Source organism: Osmerus eperlanus, chromosome 1 (assembly GCF_963692335.1).
Source record: "Osmerus eperlanus chromosome 1, fOsmEpe2.1, whole genome shotgun sequence".
In the NCBI taxonomy this organism is placed as follows: Eukaryota; Metazoa; Chordata; class Actinopteri; order Osmeriformes; family Osmeridae; genus Osmerus; species Osmerus eperlanus.
In genome coordinates this window covers 5,190,529-5,209,483 of record NC_085018.1, presented here as the reverse complement: position 1 = coordinate 5,209,483, position 18,955 = coordinate 5,190,529, and the positions used below count along the sequence as shown (strand labels likewise).

At 39.9% G+C, this 18,955-nt stretch overlaps 1 protein-coding gene across 1 annotated transcript in view; it reads right to left on the bottom strand.

Annotated features, from left to right (window-relative positions):
• The window catches only part of si:dkey-156n14.3 (zinc finger protein ZXDC), a 37,621-nt gene that overhangs the window by 2,111 nt on the left and 16,555 nt on the right, over positions 1 to 18,955 (bottom strand). Inside the window, exon 9 of the mRNA XM_062456332.1 lies at positions 5,327 to 5,428. Within this exon, the coding sequence (XP_062312316.1) occupies positions 5,327 to 5,428 (102 nt within the window). The remainder of the gene's footprint in view (positions 1 to 5,326; positions 5,429 to 18,955) is intronic.

Sequence of the window (18,955 nt, the reverse complement as noted above, 5' to 3'; positions counted from 1 at the left end):
GATGACACAAAGTTCAGCAACTGGATAATAAAAAAAGCAGTTTCTCCAATGGCAAGCATTGTCAGATTTGGTCCAAGTTCAAACAGCTGTAATTCAGTCATATTTTGACATATCAAGGTGAAACTTTGCATGATACTTCAGGGGCATGTCACCTTAAAGCCTATTAGGTTTGAACCATCCTTCAAAAATACATTTGATTTAGTGACACAAACATATTGAGGCAATGTGGACATTTACATAAATACACCCATTTCAGCCATTTTGTACTTGATTCAATTGCCTTAAGTAACGTTTTTAAATACGTCAATGATACATATCTGTACCAAATTTCAAGTCAATTTCACCTTTGGTTCAATTTGGTTTTCCCAAATTATCACAGTACAGGAAAATCCATCATGGCGGACCTTATGGGTCCTTGAGGCTTTTTTGTTCCTCATGAAAAATGAGGCATGCACACCAAGTTTCAGAAGAATTGGAGCAATGGGGTGGAAATGCCATCACTTTGAAAATCGGACTTTTGGGCGTGGCCTGTGGCGCCCCCTATGGTCCGATGTGGCCCATATTTGGTGTGGGGGTACCCACTTGGATGTAGTATCAATGTGCCAAATTAGAAAATTTATGACCAGGGACTTTTTGAGATATTGGGGCGCAAGGAGAAGAAAAATAATAATAAGAATAAGAATACCAACAATAACAATAGGTTCCCTCCTACCGGAGGAACCTAATAACAAATACTTCCAAAATTGTGAAATAATACAAACTAGGGGTGCACAATATATCGACTCAATATCGTTTTTGCGATATCACGTTGTGCAATATCAATATCGAAAATGTCCCGAAAAGTATGCAATATTTTGTTTATTTTGTGGAGAGATACGCCGGGGGTTGTGTATTGTGATCAATTTAGAGCCCGCATATTTCATTGGCCAGTTTCCCTGTCATACATGCACACTTCGACAGCGTGAGTGAAGAGGGAGATAGAGACAGCGAAATAAAGAAGCGAGAAGTGAAAGGACAGAAAGAGAAAGTGCGAACTGCGAGTCGAGTGTGTGGAGTGAAAGGAAAGAAGAGACAAAAGTAAGAATATGAGTGTGGCTCAGGGAGACGACAAAAAGGAGATTGAAAAGGAAACGTTAGTAGCCAAAAATAATGCCTCCTCACCAGCGTAAAAGTAATTAGGCTTTTAGCCAATGTTGCTCAGGCTAATGCACTATGTAAAAAGTGCCGTATGGTGGTAGGCTACAGCACGTAAGAGGCAATACAACCTTTTTTTTGCACCTCAAAAACCACCACAAGACACTGTACGATGAGTGCACAGTAATATCCCATAAAAATCTGCCATAGTTAATACGCCAGAGCTAGAGAGGGAGTTAGAACCAAAACTGTACTGTACTGTAGCTAGTGGTACGTGCCAGTGGAGCGAGTGGTACGTGACAGTGGCTAGTGGTACATGCCAGTGCCTCTACTGGCACCTAGTGGTACATGCCAGTGCCTCCGCTGGTACATGACAGTAGCTAGTGGTACGTGACAGCGCCTCCACTGGTACATGACAGTTACTGTTCTGTTGATAGTGGTATGCAAGTGTGTCGTGGCAGTTGCATTGGGTGTCTTGCAGCTTTTGTTTACTGTCATGTAGCCTAACTGCCCCGCGGCCATTTTAGAATAGAATTGTTTAAGTATGTGTGGCGGCCTGTGGAAATGTCGCGGCCGCTCATTGTTGGCTATAAGCCATAAAAGATCGAAAATAGTTTTCTGTCAAAATTGAGATTTTTGATGTTTTGTATCGTTAACACCCTAAACTTCATTGTAATGTACAAAAAGTATATGATTACTTATGAAAAACTATTAATTTCAACGGTTTTTGGACATGTCAGCTAGCAAGATTTTCAAGCCATGTCAAATCAAATGCTTAGTTTGCCTGCTCTTTTGAGTGCTGCAGCAGCCCATAACAACTGATCAATGAAATAACTTGCTGAGAAGTTATTAATGTAGCCTATACTTAAACTGACATTTACATTCACAACGTCATTACGAACAAAAGGATTTTCTCCCATATCACTTTTTGACACAGGTCGACTTTAAAATGATGTAACTTCAGTTGTGATAAAGATATCTGAGTGATTTAAACAGATTTGTATCCAGGAGAGTTTGTAGTTTCCAATATGTATAGGGTGTCATTAATTGACAAGGTTCTTCATATGAAAATAATGAACTATTATTAACAACTATATTTACTCAGAGTATCGAAATGCAAATGTAGGCTACCTATATTGACTTCAGTTATTACAATTAATGATATAAATTCAGTTACTCTGAGTACAATAATTTGTTACTAATTCATTACGTGTGTACAAGTCTGCTTTACATTACAGTCACACCATTACACTATATGCAATATAATGTTTAAATCGACTACTTTGTATGGTGAGCTTGTAGTGAGACATCAAAAGTATGGTTTGGAGTCTGTTAGCACGAACATTTTAACTTATTTTTTTAAATAAAAGTTTATAGCCCGTTCTCCTATTCTAAAATGGCCGCGGGGCAGTTACACGACAGTAAACAAAAGCTGCAAGACACCCAATGCAACTGCCACGACACACTTGCATACCACTATCAACAGAACAGTAACTGTCATGTACCAGCGGAGGCACTGGCATGTACCACTAGCTACTGTCACGTACCAGTGGAGGCACTGGCATGTACCACTAGCTACTGTCACGTACCACTCGCTCCACTGTCACGTACCACTCGCTACAGTACAGTACAGTTTCGGTTCTAACCGCTACTGCAGAGCTAGCAAAGCAAACATCGCTAGCGAGTGCTTTTGCTAGTGGTACTAACTACGACAAGAGCTCCAAGAGACATAACGAAATCACCAATGCTGTAACACAGCCTACTATTTGGCCAAATACATGATGTCCATTTATACAGTCGATAAAGAATGCGCTTTTCGATCAGTCCTCCGACACCACTACACAATATTTGCTGAGTATAACAGTGCAACCACAGGCAGGGATACAGTAGCAATGCTAGTACTAAATACGTATTTAGCTGCTCGGCTCCATGACGCCGGGTAAGAAGGGCTCGTGAAACTGCTCACCAAAAGAACGAAGGGGAACCCACTTGTCTGGCAGACATGTTCGTAGGAACCTAGCGAAAAATATCCTAAACTTTCCAAGACATTTAGCTAGGTTTATAGGTACCTAGTGAAAAATAGCCTCAACTTTCCTAGACTTTTAGCTACGGTACTAATGCTGAGGGCTCGCTGATATCGCCAGAGAATGTCTAATATAGGGAGAACTGCCACTCTCGGGAAACTTCTGGGTTCTGAACTTACACTCTAGTTCCATATGAGGGCACTAACGAGCGAGTGCAGAATGAATGGAGGTCTATGGAGCTATACCCCTCAAAATCCACTCTTCTCAGGATATAATTTTTTGTCTAGTAATTTGAATTCTGAATTCGAAGGGAGAGGCCAAAAAAATACACACTGCTGGGTGTTTGATTTTTTTTAAGTCGCCTTCCTGTTCTAAAAAGCTTTTAAAATGACAATGACGTCTTACACATCGTACGACCAGAGATACTACTTTACGGCAAGCTCTGGTCACTTCCTTTTTTCTCTCGAGGCATCGACAACACAGCTGACAGGTTAGGCTCAGGTCTTTCAAAACCTACCGTTTTACAGCTACATTTTTTTATTGTGAGATTTGCATAGGATAGAGGTGTCAATGGACTTTGGGGTTCACTGTATGTCCATTTTACCCACTGAACTGTCGTTATTCAACTGTGACAAGGTAAATTCGGTTCTGCTTACAATGACCCCTTTAAGATATTCTGAATTCTGTACTTAAAATTCAGGGGTGCCCATAATTTCATAATCAGATGTTGTTTGTTGGACGTCTCAGGTAAAATGGCCCTGCTAGAATCTGTGTAACCTTTGTTCTTTAAATTTTTCTGTTTCAAAACCAAATCTAAAAAACAAATTTGTTTTTCAACAGTTGTGGCAAGGGGTACAGGAAAAAGAACAGAAATCACTAGTTCTGTATCGGTTTTTCGTTACAGTTTGGTTTCCCCCATGAACGCAATGCGGAAGTGGAACTTTGTCCACCAGATTCACCAAAGTCCTATCCCATTCACGACTAGTTATGGCCACACTAGAGACTTATGCAGACTTAATCTGCAATTTTTTTGAGAGTGGGAAAACACACTCAGAAATTAGTAGTGCTTTACAGCAGTTAGGTGCCTCGCAATGCTCCATAATGAGAGTTAGGCGGTTTTGCATGGAGCACAACCTTCGCAGGAGACATCACGTGACTGACTTGGCATGTCAGGTTGGACACACAGAATTTAATGAAGTCATCTTGCATGTCAATTGCCTCTTGATCAACCAGGTGCACCAAGACGCCCTTCAGAGGATAGTTAACCCGCTCCACTCTTAGAATCAGAATTCAGTTTATTCGCCATGTATGTTACACAAACACGGAATATACTGTGGCAGGAAGGTGCAAACAATAAACATATACGGATCTTAAATCAAGTAGTGATTTCTGTTGTTCTGGTTTTAAAACAGAAAAAACAAGTTTGTTTTTCCCGATTTGGTTTAACGGGAGTACAACGGTACTTAGGAATGGTTTGCTGGACCCCATGTTAGTTTCCTCAAGGATCTCAATGACTCTTGCTTAGAGTCTTGCTGCTCTTGTTGGTTAGTGGTAACTGATTAAAATTGTTGTACTCGCTGTGAGATATTTTTTTACTGTTGCTTGCTTTTCTACAGGTACACTTGCACTTATAGCAATTCATGTTGTTTAATTGTAACTTGTTTAACTACATGCTCTTGTGGTTCTTCCCTTTGGCACTTATTTTGGTTGTTCACAATATGTGCTTCATGTTTTGGCTACCCGCAATGTTTTTGGGGCTATCTTGTTATTATCAGTGACCTATGCACTTTGTAAAGCTCTCTCTTGGAAGTCGCTTTGGATAAAAGCGTCTGCTAAATGAATAAATGTAATGTAAATGTTTTGAAACTGAAAAATGAAAGAATGAAGGGTACATGGATTTGCTACTCTGCAAGACTGATCTCAGTGTTTCCCCTACCATTATATTAGGGGGTCACCCCGCCCCTAATATAATATAAAGTGCTTTTCTCATCAATAATTCAAATGCAAGTCTTTTTTTTTGGGGGGGGGGGGGGGGGGGGGGGTATAGCTTTTCTTGACTTCCCAAACAACATTTGGGTACCAAACAGCCGTCATTACTGCAGACTGGCTGCCTTTGTAAGAGGAAACCTAAACATTAAAATGTGTGAGAACTAGGAGGACAGTTTCACCTGGAGGATGTTGACGGGCAGGTCGACAGTGAGCTGGGAATGGGAGCTGGAGGCTTGAGAGCTCAACTGGAAGGGCAGGTCCCCATCACTGGCAGGGTCATCCTGTGTCGCAAGCACACACAACACAGATTAGAACAAGTTAATAAAAGCACAGTGCCCTTCCATGATGCTGTACCTCTTTGCTCAAAATGCAGATTCATTGATTGAGCATTCTGCTGCAAACATCAACCAATCAAAATTACCAACTTGCAACTAAGCCCTACTACTTTTAAACGTTTTGATATAGGTGTGAATCCCTGGTTGAAATATCCAGTAATATCCCAAATCTACTTTGGGTATCTGTATGCTTAGTTAAAATCATCAGTTAAAAGGACATTTGCGTTATTGTCAAATGTGGACATTGAATTCAGCCATGTTGTCTTATATTCATTTTTGCGAAATATTGCTTTGAAAGACATGTATCCTACAAATCTACAACAAATGTAGGTTTTCTACACACATGATGCCAGAAATCTGATGTGCTGTCTAGATGAAGCGGCATCTTACTTACAAAGCACAAGTTAAAAAAGAGCCAGACCTAGTTCTCTGGCTCTTCAGGTGTAGTAATCACCCATTACAAAGACATAATCTTACAAATCAGTTTCGTATTTCAAGTCAATCGGAGCTACGGTTCATGACAAGAATTTTGTCGTTTTTGACAAATCTTTATTGTACAGAAAAATCCTATACGGCGGCCGTTATAGGTTCTTGAGGTTTTTTTGTTCCTCGTGAGAAATAAGGTATATACACTAAATATCATAATTTTGGGACCTTCGGGCTGCCAATGGCATCACTTTGAAATTTGACTTATTGGGGCGTGGCCTGTAGCGCCACCCATTGTCTCACGTGGCCCATGTTTGGTATGGTAGTTACTAATGCTCTGCAGTTTCAACAAGCCAAATGTCACAACTTTTTACAGTACTGGTCTAGGTGCTGCCATTGACTCCCACGGAACCAGAATTAGAATAATAATACCACCAATAACAATAAAAATAGGAATACTAACAAAAACAATAGGCTCCTCCTACCAGAGGAACCATAATAACTAGACAGGGTACAATTTCTGGGGAAATTGTGAGGTGTGCTTGCGTCCTTTTCATATGGGTCCATATTTTTTACTTAAATTGGACAACGTTATTGTTATAATTTGAATAAGTATGCATACTTATTATTTATGAAGAAAGACATAGATTTAAAAGCTTACATTTGTTGCTGCTCATTTAAACATCAAAATAATAAGAATGAAGTGTAGAATGAAACAGGGTTCTCTTATTTCCTGAGATTCTTCTCCAACCCTACAAGAGGGAATGGTGATAGGCTATGTGGCAGCCTCACATAGTTGAAACAGTTGCATGAAAACAAAGAAATAAAGTTTTTCCTTCCAGTGATATTTTTAAGCATAAATATTGCATTCATTCATTAATAAAGAACCCACTTTAATACAAGCTGATTCTAACAACGTTATAACTGGCAGTATCTCAGCTGGAATCCCTTTTCCAACACTACCATCTGCAAACTGAAAATATGCCTCCAAAAACGTAAATACGCTTGAATTTTTTGGGGGGGGCAACTGGCTAATATAACAAGTTTACTGGAAGCAATCCTTGACAGTGACAATATCTTGGTCTGCATCCATGGTCTGAAGACTCGGCACTCATATGACCGGCTATACGCGCTGACTAAATGTAAATAGAGAAAAGCGCATTCAACTTTGTCAGATTCTCTAATTCTCCCTCTACATCAGCCTTGTGTGTCCTTTGAGCACCTGCCCCCACCTGTCACTGAAGGTCAGTCACTAGTGATGGGAAGTTCGGATCATTTTACTGATTTGGTTCTTTGAATCTCGTTCAGTAAAATGAACGAATCTTTTTTCGAGTCATTCGTTCATTTCAACGGGGGGGTGGGGGTATCCGTCCACTGCAAACACGTATCATATTCTCATGTAGGTTAGTGCATGACATTTGCACCAGCAGATACTATTTTAAAAGAAATTTTTGCATTAAAATAATGTATCATGACAGTTTGTATGATTTGGTCATTTATTATCACACTAGCATTTAATTATCACGGTAAACAATTACACTGCACTAAACTGTGTGTAAATGTAAAGTGAAAATAACAAAACCAGTCAGTATGATGACTTGAGCGAATATCATTCACGTCTTACTAAAACAGCGGCCACGCGAAAGGGAATGAGGAAACCGTTTCTTCTACTAAAAAATACAATGCGGGTCACGTGAAAAAAGGATCCAAAGACTCGTAGAAAGACCGAGTCGGGAAATGAACGAATCGTTCGTTTCCTCTAGCTACCAGTACAGAGCCTATGCAGGTCATCTGAAAAATGATCCAAAGACTCGTAGAAAGACCGAGTCGGGAAATGAACGAATCTTTCCCTCTAGCGTTTCCTCTAGCTCAGTGGTTCTCAACCGGGTGTACGCGTACCCCTGGGGGTACGTGAAGGCAGTCCAGGGGGTACGTGAGATTTTTTAAAGATATATTAAAAATTTGCATCCATTCAAAAATCCTTTAAAAATAGTTATTATACGGCTCTTCAGAATGTTCCAAAAAGTTCTGTTGATTTGTATGGGTCATATGTGGGTTAAATGTCTACGTTCTCAGGTCTGTAATTTCTGCCAGTGACCCCTTAACCAGTGTGCTTTGAGCTTAAGTTGTCATACGTATCTAGCAGTTTTCATAAATAAATCGGTGATTGGACAGCAAAAATATTAAGGCGGGAACCATGGGAATTTTAATTCCCATATTTGAATGGTCCGACAGAAATGAAGTCGTGGTTGAAGCGTAGCAGCAATGCTGCTGAAAACACGAAGGGAGTCGCGCCAAAGAAAGCCAAACTAGAGCCAGAAAAATTCTGTCAGTATTCAGAAGAATATGTTTTAATGGGACTTACGTCAACAAGTTGCCATCCACCCAAAGCTTTGTGTTTCTTCTGTGGGGAGAGATTAGCCAACAGCAGCATGAAGCCAGCACATCTTCAGCGGCATCTCAACACAAAACATGCAGGTCATGTTGGTAAGACACCTGAGTTTTTTAAGAGGAAGCTTTTTGAGTTCAGGTCATCTCAAGACACGATACGGAAAGCCTCCACGTCCACGACATCAGCCAAAGCCCTGGAGGCCTCATTTGCGGTGTCTTTGCTGATAGCTAAAGCCAAGAAACCGTTCACTATAGCCGAAGACCTGCTCCTTCCCGCCGCCAGTGTACTAGCTGAGACCATGCTGGACACAACTGCAGCGGAGAAATTAAAGACTGTGCCTTTGTCAAATGACTCTGTGTGCCGCAGAATAGATCAAATGGGAACAGACATTGTCGAGCAAGTTGTGGGAAAACTTAGCGACTCTTTTTCTCTTCTGCTGGATGAATCCACAGATTAATTTTGAGCATTCCAGGGAATGCTCAACTTGTTGCTTTTGTAAGATACATCGATATTGACGACATTTATGAGCATGTTCTATTCTGCAAAGCATTGGAGGGGAAAACAACATGAGAGGACATTTTTGATGTTGTCAACACCTTCTTCTGTAAAAAAACGGCATGAGCTGGAAATCCTGCAGCAGCATCTGCACGGACGCAGCATGCGAGGACTCATAGCGCGTATTAAAAAGAGAACCCCGACGTGAAGTGGACTCACTGTGTCATACACAGGGAAGCATTGGCGTCAAAGAGAATGAGCCCTGTGTTACATGACGTTTTGAACGACTGCATCAAAGTGATCAACTTCATAAAGTCAAGGCCACGTAACGCACGCCTGTTTCGACGCCTCTGTGAAAACATGGGGGCTGAACACACACAACTGCTGCTGCACACAGAAGTGCGCTGGCTCTCTCAAGGGAAAATACTCAACCGGCTGTTGGAATTACGATCTGAAGTACACACATTTCTGATTGAGCACAGATCTCCCCATGCCACCTTGTTCCAGGACACAGACTGGCTTGCAAAGGTGTGCTACCTGGCAGATATATTCAGCAAACTGAACAAACTGAATATGTCTCTGCAGGGAAAAGACACCAGCATTTTAAAACTGTATGACAAGGTGGGTGGCTTCCTGAAGAAAGCAGAGCTGTGGAGAAGAGCCTCTGAACAGGGGGATTTCACCTGCTTTCCTCAGGTGGATGATTTCCTCTCTAGTGGGAATGTGGACAGAGCTTCAGTCAAGTTGCTCATCGTGGGACATTTGACTAACTTGATTGACAATTTCCATTCCTACTTTCCTGAGATGGAGGAGAAATCTAAACAGCTGGATTGGGTGAGAAACCCATTTTACTTGTCAGAAACAAACGGAAGCAATCTACCTGTCACTAATCAGGAAACACTCCTGGAAGTGTCATCTGACCGTGGCCTCCAGATGAAGTTTGCCACATCCACACTCACACAGTTTTGTGTGTGTGTGAAGCAGGAGCACCCTGACCTGGGACAGAAAGCTTTGGAGCAGCTACTACCCTTTGCCTCCACGTATTTATGTGAGGCCTCCTTCTCTGCAATGACTGTGATAAAAACAATGCTGAGAAACAGACTGTGCCTGGAGAAAAGCTTGATCACAGCAGTTGCCTCCCTGCCACCAAGACTGACAAAGCTTCTCAGTGAAGCACAAGCACAAGTTTCTCACTAAAACTCAGTTCAATGCAACAATGTTCAGTGTTGACAGTTTAATAAATCAGACAATGATAGTGTAACAGAGTTAAAAATGCACTTTGTTAATTTGTAATTCCAATTTGTATTTGTGAATGTATGGTATTCACCGTAATTTTTATCATTTCTTTCACGTGTAAGTGAGCCTAACTGCACTCGGTCTCTTCTGTGCCTGCTAAGCTTCCGTAGGAAGCAAATAAATCTGAAAACCCACCCATTGTGCCTGTTCGTGCCATGAATACATCCGTTACAATGGCATAGAACGGTGTATGACATATTATTTTCAACCACAAATGCTCTGCGCTGGTTAGGGGGTACTTGGTTGAAAACATATTTCACAGGGGGTACATCACTGAAAAAAGGTTGAGAACCACTGCTCTAGCTACCACTACAGAGCCTATGCAGGTCACGTGAAAAATGATCCAAAGACTCGTAGAAAGACCGAGTCGGGAAATGAACGAATCGTTCGTTTCCTCTAACTACCACTACAGAGCCTATGCAGGTCACGTGAAAAATGATCCAAAGACTCGTAGAAAGACCGAGTCGGGAAATGAACGAATCGTTCCCTCTAGCGTTTCCTCTAGCTACCACTACAGAGCCTATGCAGGTCACGTGAAAAATGATCCAAAGACTCGTACCCGAAGACCGAGTCGGGAAATGAACTAATCATTTCTGTTTACTTGGACGAGCCTATGCAACAGTCCCGATGCGCGGCCACGAGAAAATGAACGAATAACTCTTTGAGAGGACTCGTTACTCCCGAGTCCTTGTAAGGATTCGTGTTCACGAACGACACATCACTATCAGTCACTGCTGCTGTTGCTAGCCAACCTTTACTGAGGGGATTGTTTGAATGTGCTGGAATTGAAAAAGGTTTATTTTTCTGTGGTATATTTACCACATATTCGTAGATATAGGCCTATGTTTCAACTATATGGAAACGGATTATGAGGTCGATCGTATTAAATGAACGAAAACAAGGCACAATTTTCCCCTCATCTGTCCACATTGTTTTTAGTGCAGACCGGAGAGAAATGCCTGTGGCAAGCTAACTAGCTAGATAGAGCAACCAGTGTCGCGTACAGCGGTACAGTGAGCTACATGTACAGGTATATCATGATTATTTCACCAGCGAATCATTGACTTGTAATCTACAGTACAGTCATAATAAATCCTAAATCCTTTATTTGTGAGGCATGTTTATTATTTTAACAATTGAAAACAGACCGCTGTCGTATGTGTTGTCCAACAGAGGCTAATGCCTCACTGAAATAGCAGACTCCCGTTTCCGAAAGCAGATGTACTAACTAGAAAGGTACATTTCCTGAAGAAAATGTGTGTGTTTGTTGAAAGCAGTTGAAACGATTGTTTTGATGGCTTGAATAGTGAAGAAGGTTTTACAAAAATTTAAAAAGAGGTATGTGCTTTAAAAACAAAATGGTGAGAAAAAGTGTTAAAAGTATATCTGTCATTGTTATGCATTGCGATATTTTCTTACTGTTGAAAATGGAGAAAAAACAGTGATGAAAAGAGTATCTTATTGACTTTCATACATTTTTAGGCGTTAAAAGTAGTGGTGGGCATAGATTAGCATTTTTTTTTATCTAGATTAATCTCACTGTAATCTTGGCGTTAATCTAGATTAAAATGGCTCATTTGAATTCCACCGAAGGCATTCAGAATATGTGTGCTACCCAAATAATGACTAAAAGTAAGTCTTTGAGAACGGGTTTCTCAAGCCAGGTGGCGCATTAGACCAGGGGCTCATCTCCTGTTTCCAAAATGCATCACAAACTGCTTGAGAAAGCTGTTCTATATAATTGGTGATGAAAATAAATTATGTTGAATAAGATGTACTTGTGTTTATTAACTGTTTATTAGATTAGTTAGCTTGGCTGATAGAGCTGTGCTGACGGGCTTGCCTCGGTTGCACTTAAACAGTAGTTTGATGACGACTCTTCCCCTGCGCTACATCAGTGCTTGGCCCGGCATCTTCCGCATTAGCTAAGGGATGCTTTGCGTTTAGGTGGTATTTGAGACTGGAAGAACTCCCTACAGTAAACTAATTCCGCATAGCACAAGTTGCAAACAACCTTAGTCTTGTCAAGGTTTCCATTGGGAAGCTTCTTAAAAATACATTTTCCCTGAAGCAAACCAGGCAGCTTCATAGCTGCATCCATGTTAGCACGTTACGTTTGAGGGTGATAATTTCATACACAAGGCATACAAACAGGTTTGAAGACTCGTTCTCGCCCCCGACAGTGCAATTCGGCTAGGTATACATCCGCGCTAAAATATCAAGGTGAAAGTTATCATAGCTTGCATAGTATAGACCCAGCTCCCAACCCAACTTTGAGAATAGATTAAGGGCGATATTTTTTTTATCGCCCGATAAGAGTCTCACGGCCCACCACTAGTTAAAAGTATTAAAGAATGAAAGATTGAGAAACAGCAAATATAGTGATGAAGAGTATATTGCATAACAGTTATCAATATCATAGCAGACAAAAGTATGTCAGCAGTATGAAGGTGAAAAAAAGTGTTGCTTTGAAACCAAAATGGTGAGACAGTGTTAAAAGTATATCTGTCATTGTTATGCATTGCAATATTTTCTCACGGTTGAAAAAGGAGAAAAAAGAGTGATGAAAAGGGTATAATTTCATAAATGTTAATGCATTATGTTAGAGCCATTTTATTTAATTCTAAACCTTTTACATTTTTAAACCTTAGTATTAGTTAGACTTGTACACTTCTTATTTAAGATTATTATATGTTTAATGTGTGCACCTTCCTGCCACAGTAAATTCCTTGTCTGTGTGATGTTTCTTGGCGAATAAAACCCATTCTGAAAAGTATTAATAATTGAAAGATGTAGAAAAAGAAATAAGTTTGAACAGTGGAACAGTGAAGAGCGTTGGCCAATCGGATTGGTTCCTTGTTTCTTGTAACGTAGCAACTGTTGGTCATTGTCAACATTTCTAACCTAGAATCTAGGTTTTAGGTTCAAGATGAAGGAGAAACTAATCATGTGTGCTGCACAACCAGTCCTGTTCAGACACTTAATTTAAAGATGACATCAAAATAATAATCCATAGTGCAGGGTTGCCGATGTTGTCGTTGTCCCTGGTGAGTTTTTTAAAATCCAATCTCGTCACATTATGTGACTTTGTTGTGCAACTGGAAAAGCTAGGTACTCTAACTCAGAATGCTGCTGCAAAAAAAGCAGAACTATTGTGGGTGGTAAATAAGATCATGCTACATCTAGCCAGCAGATCATTTCTTGCAAGTGTGTCAAAGTGGTATTTTTACAGACTGTATTAACACCGTAGGCGTGAATAATGCATGCATCGTCATTAAAGAGAGGATGCAATGGGAGATTTCCTACAGTAAGCTAGATACTGCCTCAAATTGAATTTGGAGACGATCTTTTCATTAAAGACAAGTTCCTTAACCTCTTGTCAATATCGCCGATAAAAAGTAAATACTGTTACGAAGCATTTGTTTGTAGGTAACGAACGATAGACGTAGCTAGTTTCGCCGTTCTATGGCAGCTACAGGACTGTATGATGACATGTCTATGTCGTAGCTAGCGTTGTAAGCACTCGTCACTAGAATGGCCATAACTTTAAAACAAAAGATACTATTTCAAATCTGTCTGCTGTTCTACATTGCCCACACAATTATGTATATATATATCAACTCTAACATGGCCTGTATCTTGTATTGAAAGTGCTCGAAAATTAGCTTGTCTAATGTACGGTGGACTGAGAAAACATATTTGTCAAAGCGGAGCGAGCGGATGTCGTGGGAGAATTCCTACTGTGTTAGATTTACTGCTTCAAATTGAAAACGGAGAATATATTTAGAGTAAAGACAAGTTTCTTAACGTCTGTGTTCAATATCGTCAACTAAAAGTAAAAACTTTTCAGTTACGAAGCTTTTGTTCGTAGTAACGCCAGCTGCAGGAAAACCTTTAGTGACCCCGGTTTGGCTGTTCGTGACAGTCGGATATGACAGTGTTGAGCCTCGATTTTTGCAGATTTCTGTGAAACTTTCTTAAAGAAAAATAATCTAGCTAGATTATGTACACTTTAAATTCAATGTACATACCTTGTTTGGCCAATTTTGTCGATTGTGGAAAAAAGTAGAACCGTTTTTAGTTATGGAGAGCCATCGCGCTAGCTTGGAATTGCGTTATCCCACTCATCACTTCAGTGGTCATAACTTTTAACCCTTTCACACGTAGGTTCTAAATTCCTTGACTGGTCCCCCAGAGTGAGTTTTTTATGCGCGTGAGTTTGGATCAATCTCAACGTTCCAGAAATTGATTATGACGCATTAAAATCGAATTGCTATACAATTTAAGTATTTATCGGTTCGCATTTTCCATTGACCTAGTTTGCACCCCGTATTAGTGACAAATACTCCATTCATTGGTTGTTTTGTTTATCCACCTTCTCGTTACGTATTTCTTCCGCTTCAGGGGACTGGCGGAAACCTTCAAAGTAGATATTTTGGCTATTATTCTGGTGACTGAAGTATTTGTATAACTCAAATTATACCACCCATATAGTTTGCACGATACTGAGATGAAAGCATGAACTGTTGTATTTCACGAGGTGATGTTTTTGCCAAACTAGCTAGCTCGTAGTGTAGTAAAGAGTCAATCAACAAGTTAGCTGTTGCTAATTTACTAGGCTATGTTACGTTGTTTGTGTGGTCGGATTATAACGAATACAAAATAATTTGGATACATCCAGTCAGTCTAATTTGATTTCTATTCATCGTTTTGTTTTCTCTAGCTGGCTTCCATCTCGTAAACCTTCTGAGTTGGCAACGCAGCCAGTGTTCACAAAATAAGTTACTGGATGTAAGCCAGCTAAACGAAAACAAAACGATACATTACAATCCTAGTAATACGCTAGACTGACTAGATGCACTTGCATTACTTTGTTATAATCCTACTACACAAACTACGTAACATAGCCAAGTAAATTAGCAGCAACTGTTGATCGTCAACCAAATTGAGCTATACTGTAGGCGAGACTGGAACATGACTCCCAGACACCTCGGCGAAAGGCGATCAAGCAAGCTCATGCTGCTTGGATACCTTCAAACCTTTTTGGTTGGCTTCAATTTATCTGGGAAACTTTTCTGGTGAGTAGATTATTTATACCCACAAAATATACACATACCTGTGGCATGATATTGAGACGAAAGCATGACCTGTGGTTGTTTTCCACTATCTGATGTTTTTGCTAGCTAGCTCGTAGTAAAGGGTATTATTCAGGTAACTAGCGATTACTAACTTGCCATGTTTAGTCCAATTAAAGCAAACACAATAATTCAGACATCCATTCTATATTGATGGCTGTTTTGTGATCTCTTGCTACCATCTACTGTCATTAATTTCCGTGTTGATAGAAAATGTATTCCTCATTTATTGTCAGGCCACAGTTCAAGCAAAAATGAGAGGCAAGTGTAATTTGTTTGGAAAATCTGGGCTAGGGCTAGTTGATGGACGACATGTAGAATAAACCAGACTTTATGCTTATTCAATCTAACAACCTATTGAAATGACAAGACGGCAATGTATGACTGTAATGTTTCATAGGGTAATGAAACGCACCACTTGTCATACCACTTGATTGCCTGCTGTTGACCGTTTTCTATATCTTGAACATCTCCCTATAATTTTACAGGTGAATGTTGGCCCGCACAGGCCCCGTTCCAAGAAACAGAACATGACAGCACTGCTGTACAAATTGTCCATGTATAGTACATGGCCTTCTCTCAGGTGTCGAGCAAGTACGGTCAGCACAAAGTGACCATTCCTTGCTGAACATCAACGAGACCGTCAAACACCTAATTCCTTGATGTACCAGCAGCATGTTTATTTTTTTGCAAAGGCTGAAAGCCCATCTCCCATCCCACACCCTCACCACATTGCATAGAGGGACTGTAGAGAGCATCCCAAGGAGCTGCATCACGGCCTGCAGAGGACAGTGAGGACAGCTGAGAAGATAGTCAGGATCTCTCTGCCCTCCCTCACAAACATCTATACCAAATGCTGCATCCCCAAACCCACATGCATTGTGGACAAACCCATGCACCCCACACGCTCCTGTACATCATCAAACTCAATATTTTTGCATATTGCTGCTACCTCAATAACTGATGTCCATGTATTATGGTATTAGTATGTTATATTTACATTCAGTTTCCCTTGCACTAGCTTACTTGTTTACATTCACAGTATCCCCACTTCTTGGTGTTTTGAGGCATTTGTCACAAATTTCATCTTGTCTTATTGGACCAATTTTATTGACCTAATTCCACACAGTTGTTGTAGTTGTCTAGGTTATGTCTAGGTCCTGGAAGAACGTTGTTTTGTTTCATTGTGTACTGTAAGTATATGATGACAATAAATACCAGTTGACTTGTCATGACAACAGATCCAGAAATCCCAAGCCCTTCATGATCCTGGATGTCCATAGTGGATCCTGTGTAAAGGATCATGTCCTAAACATAGCCAGTACATAACACAACTCAAACATGCTGTACCTTTTTGCCGATATGTTGACGGAAGCTTTGCCTACCCCTACACAGTGTCAAGGTTTTAAATAATTTTGATGTGATATTTTTTATAGCTGTGTGCTAATGATATTCATTGATATGTAACGTGACAATGACGAGATTGTACCCTTTCCTGGACATGTAATTAGCTACCTGAAATGAGTAAAAGGATACGTGTTAAAAATTAAGAAACGTGTTGGTGTGGGCTTTTTAACTTATTAACTTTTTAACTAAATATTTATTAAAATAACTTAGTACTGTCATTACTGTTCCGATTTTTAAATATTCACACAGGTGAATCCACAGTGAATTGATATGATATATTATCGTAGTGTAGCTGTCGGGAAGCTAACTTGGCTAATGACGATAATGTAGGCTGCCATGTTTTTTGTTTTGATCAGTACTCTGGCATTGTGGGTGTCAAATGGTCAACGAGATGACCTACTCTTCTCACGAGAAAATACTGAGGTGTACGGGGTCAAGGGGTACATCATCAAGGGTCATATTTGTTGCCGGAAGACAAAAAAATCAAAGATGGCCTCTAGTAGCTCAAAACGAGACGAAAGACAGACGAATGTTAGATGTTTTAGATGCATATTTGTGAACGTATATCTATTATTTCGATCTCTGGTTGGTTGTACAATAGTAAAATCTGTTGAAAGCGATAGCCAAGTCAAGGAAAACGGATAATATTATGGTTTACTAGGTGGCGTGAGTAAAGCGTGAGTTATTTTTGGTTAGCTGTTAGCTAACATTAGCTAAACTAAATTGTTTGAACGTTTTCTTATGGATAATAAAGGTAAACTTTCTCAAAATATACAGTAAATTGAGATTCATGTTTATAACATACGCGTAGGCTAATGCTGAAGAGTTTATTGTTACGTAATAAGCCAAACTGGACATTCTAAAGGACGCGTTCCAACACACCGGTGTGTTGGTACGCTCCAGGGACCAGCCAGGACTCAACACACCGGTGTGTTCGTACGCGTCAAAGGGTTAAACAAAATAGTCTATCTTAAATCTGTCTGCTGTTCTGAATTCACGACAAAAGTACGCACATTTCATACGCTCTAACTTATCCTCTATCTTGTAGTGAAAGTGGTTAAAAATGAGGTTTTCTAAAAAAGTAATGCAGACGGAGAAGATTTTTGTCAGAATGGCTCCGTGAAATCGTCTTGATAAAGGATGATTTGCCTAACATGATCATATAAATATTTACATCATTAGAAAGGCCTAAATCTTGTCTTTAAAATGGTATAAACAGTTCAGGTCTATTATTTGAAAAAGTCTGCATATTCAGGCAGGAAAGTGTTAAACAGTGTCAAAAATTGACGCGGTGAGAAACAGTTCTGTCAGTGCATGACGTCACAATTGAATTTGACTTGAACATTCTGAACCATTGAAACCCATTCATTTTTTTTAGCACTTTAAACTTTAATACCTTAAAAACTTTAAAAGTTATCAATGAGAAAAGTAATAGCACACTAGAGCAGTTCAGACTTTATCAAATGAAGTTTGAACAGTGTTTCTAGCTTAAACGGTGTGAAAGGAGTAGGCGACGAAAAAAAGTGAAAAAAAACAAGAAAAAAAACGAAAAAAAAACTAGAGAGGGTACAATTTCTGGGGAAATTGTAGGGTGTGCTTGCTTGCGTCGGTTGCACAGGGGTCCGTTTTTGAATGACATTTTTACAACTGATATTTCTGTATATTTTAAAAATGCATACTTATTATTTATAAAGATTACATAGATTTAAAAGCATTTTTTTTGCTGCTCATTTACAACTGAAAATACGAGTGAAGTGTAGAATGAAATAGATGTCTTCTCATTTCACCTGCAAGAGGCAGCCTCATCGTTGAATCAAAACGAATAAATTTGGCAGACCGGTGTAAAAATTGACCTAATCTCTATGACTTAAACGTCCTTTTAAGTTTTTCCCTTCTCGTGATATTTTAAGGAATTTAGCCTACTCATATTGCATTCATTCATGAATAAAGAACCCCCTTTGAAGATTATTGTACGACGTTACTGGCAGTAGAAGATGGAATCGCGATTCAAACAGTACCATCTGCTAACTGAAAATATGCCCCCAAAAACGTAAATAAGCTTGACATTTATTTAGTGGAAAATCGCTTTCATAAAAAGCTCACTGGTCGCGATCATTGTCAGTAACAACGCCAAGTGCGATATAGCCCTGTGTGGAGAAGCTGCCCCGGTAAATTGTACTACTACTACAGTACAGTACTAGACTACTGCTGTGTTCGTCTTGGTAGCGATTGCGTTGGTTGAATTTGATTTAACGTTCCGTTGTACGGTTTAGGCTGAAATTTATTTTCATGAACAGATTGACAAAGTTTAGGCTGTGGCAA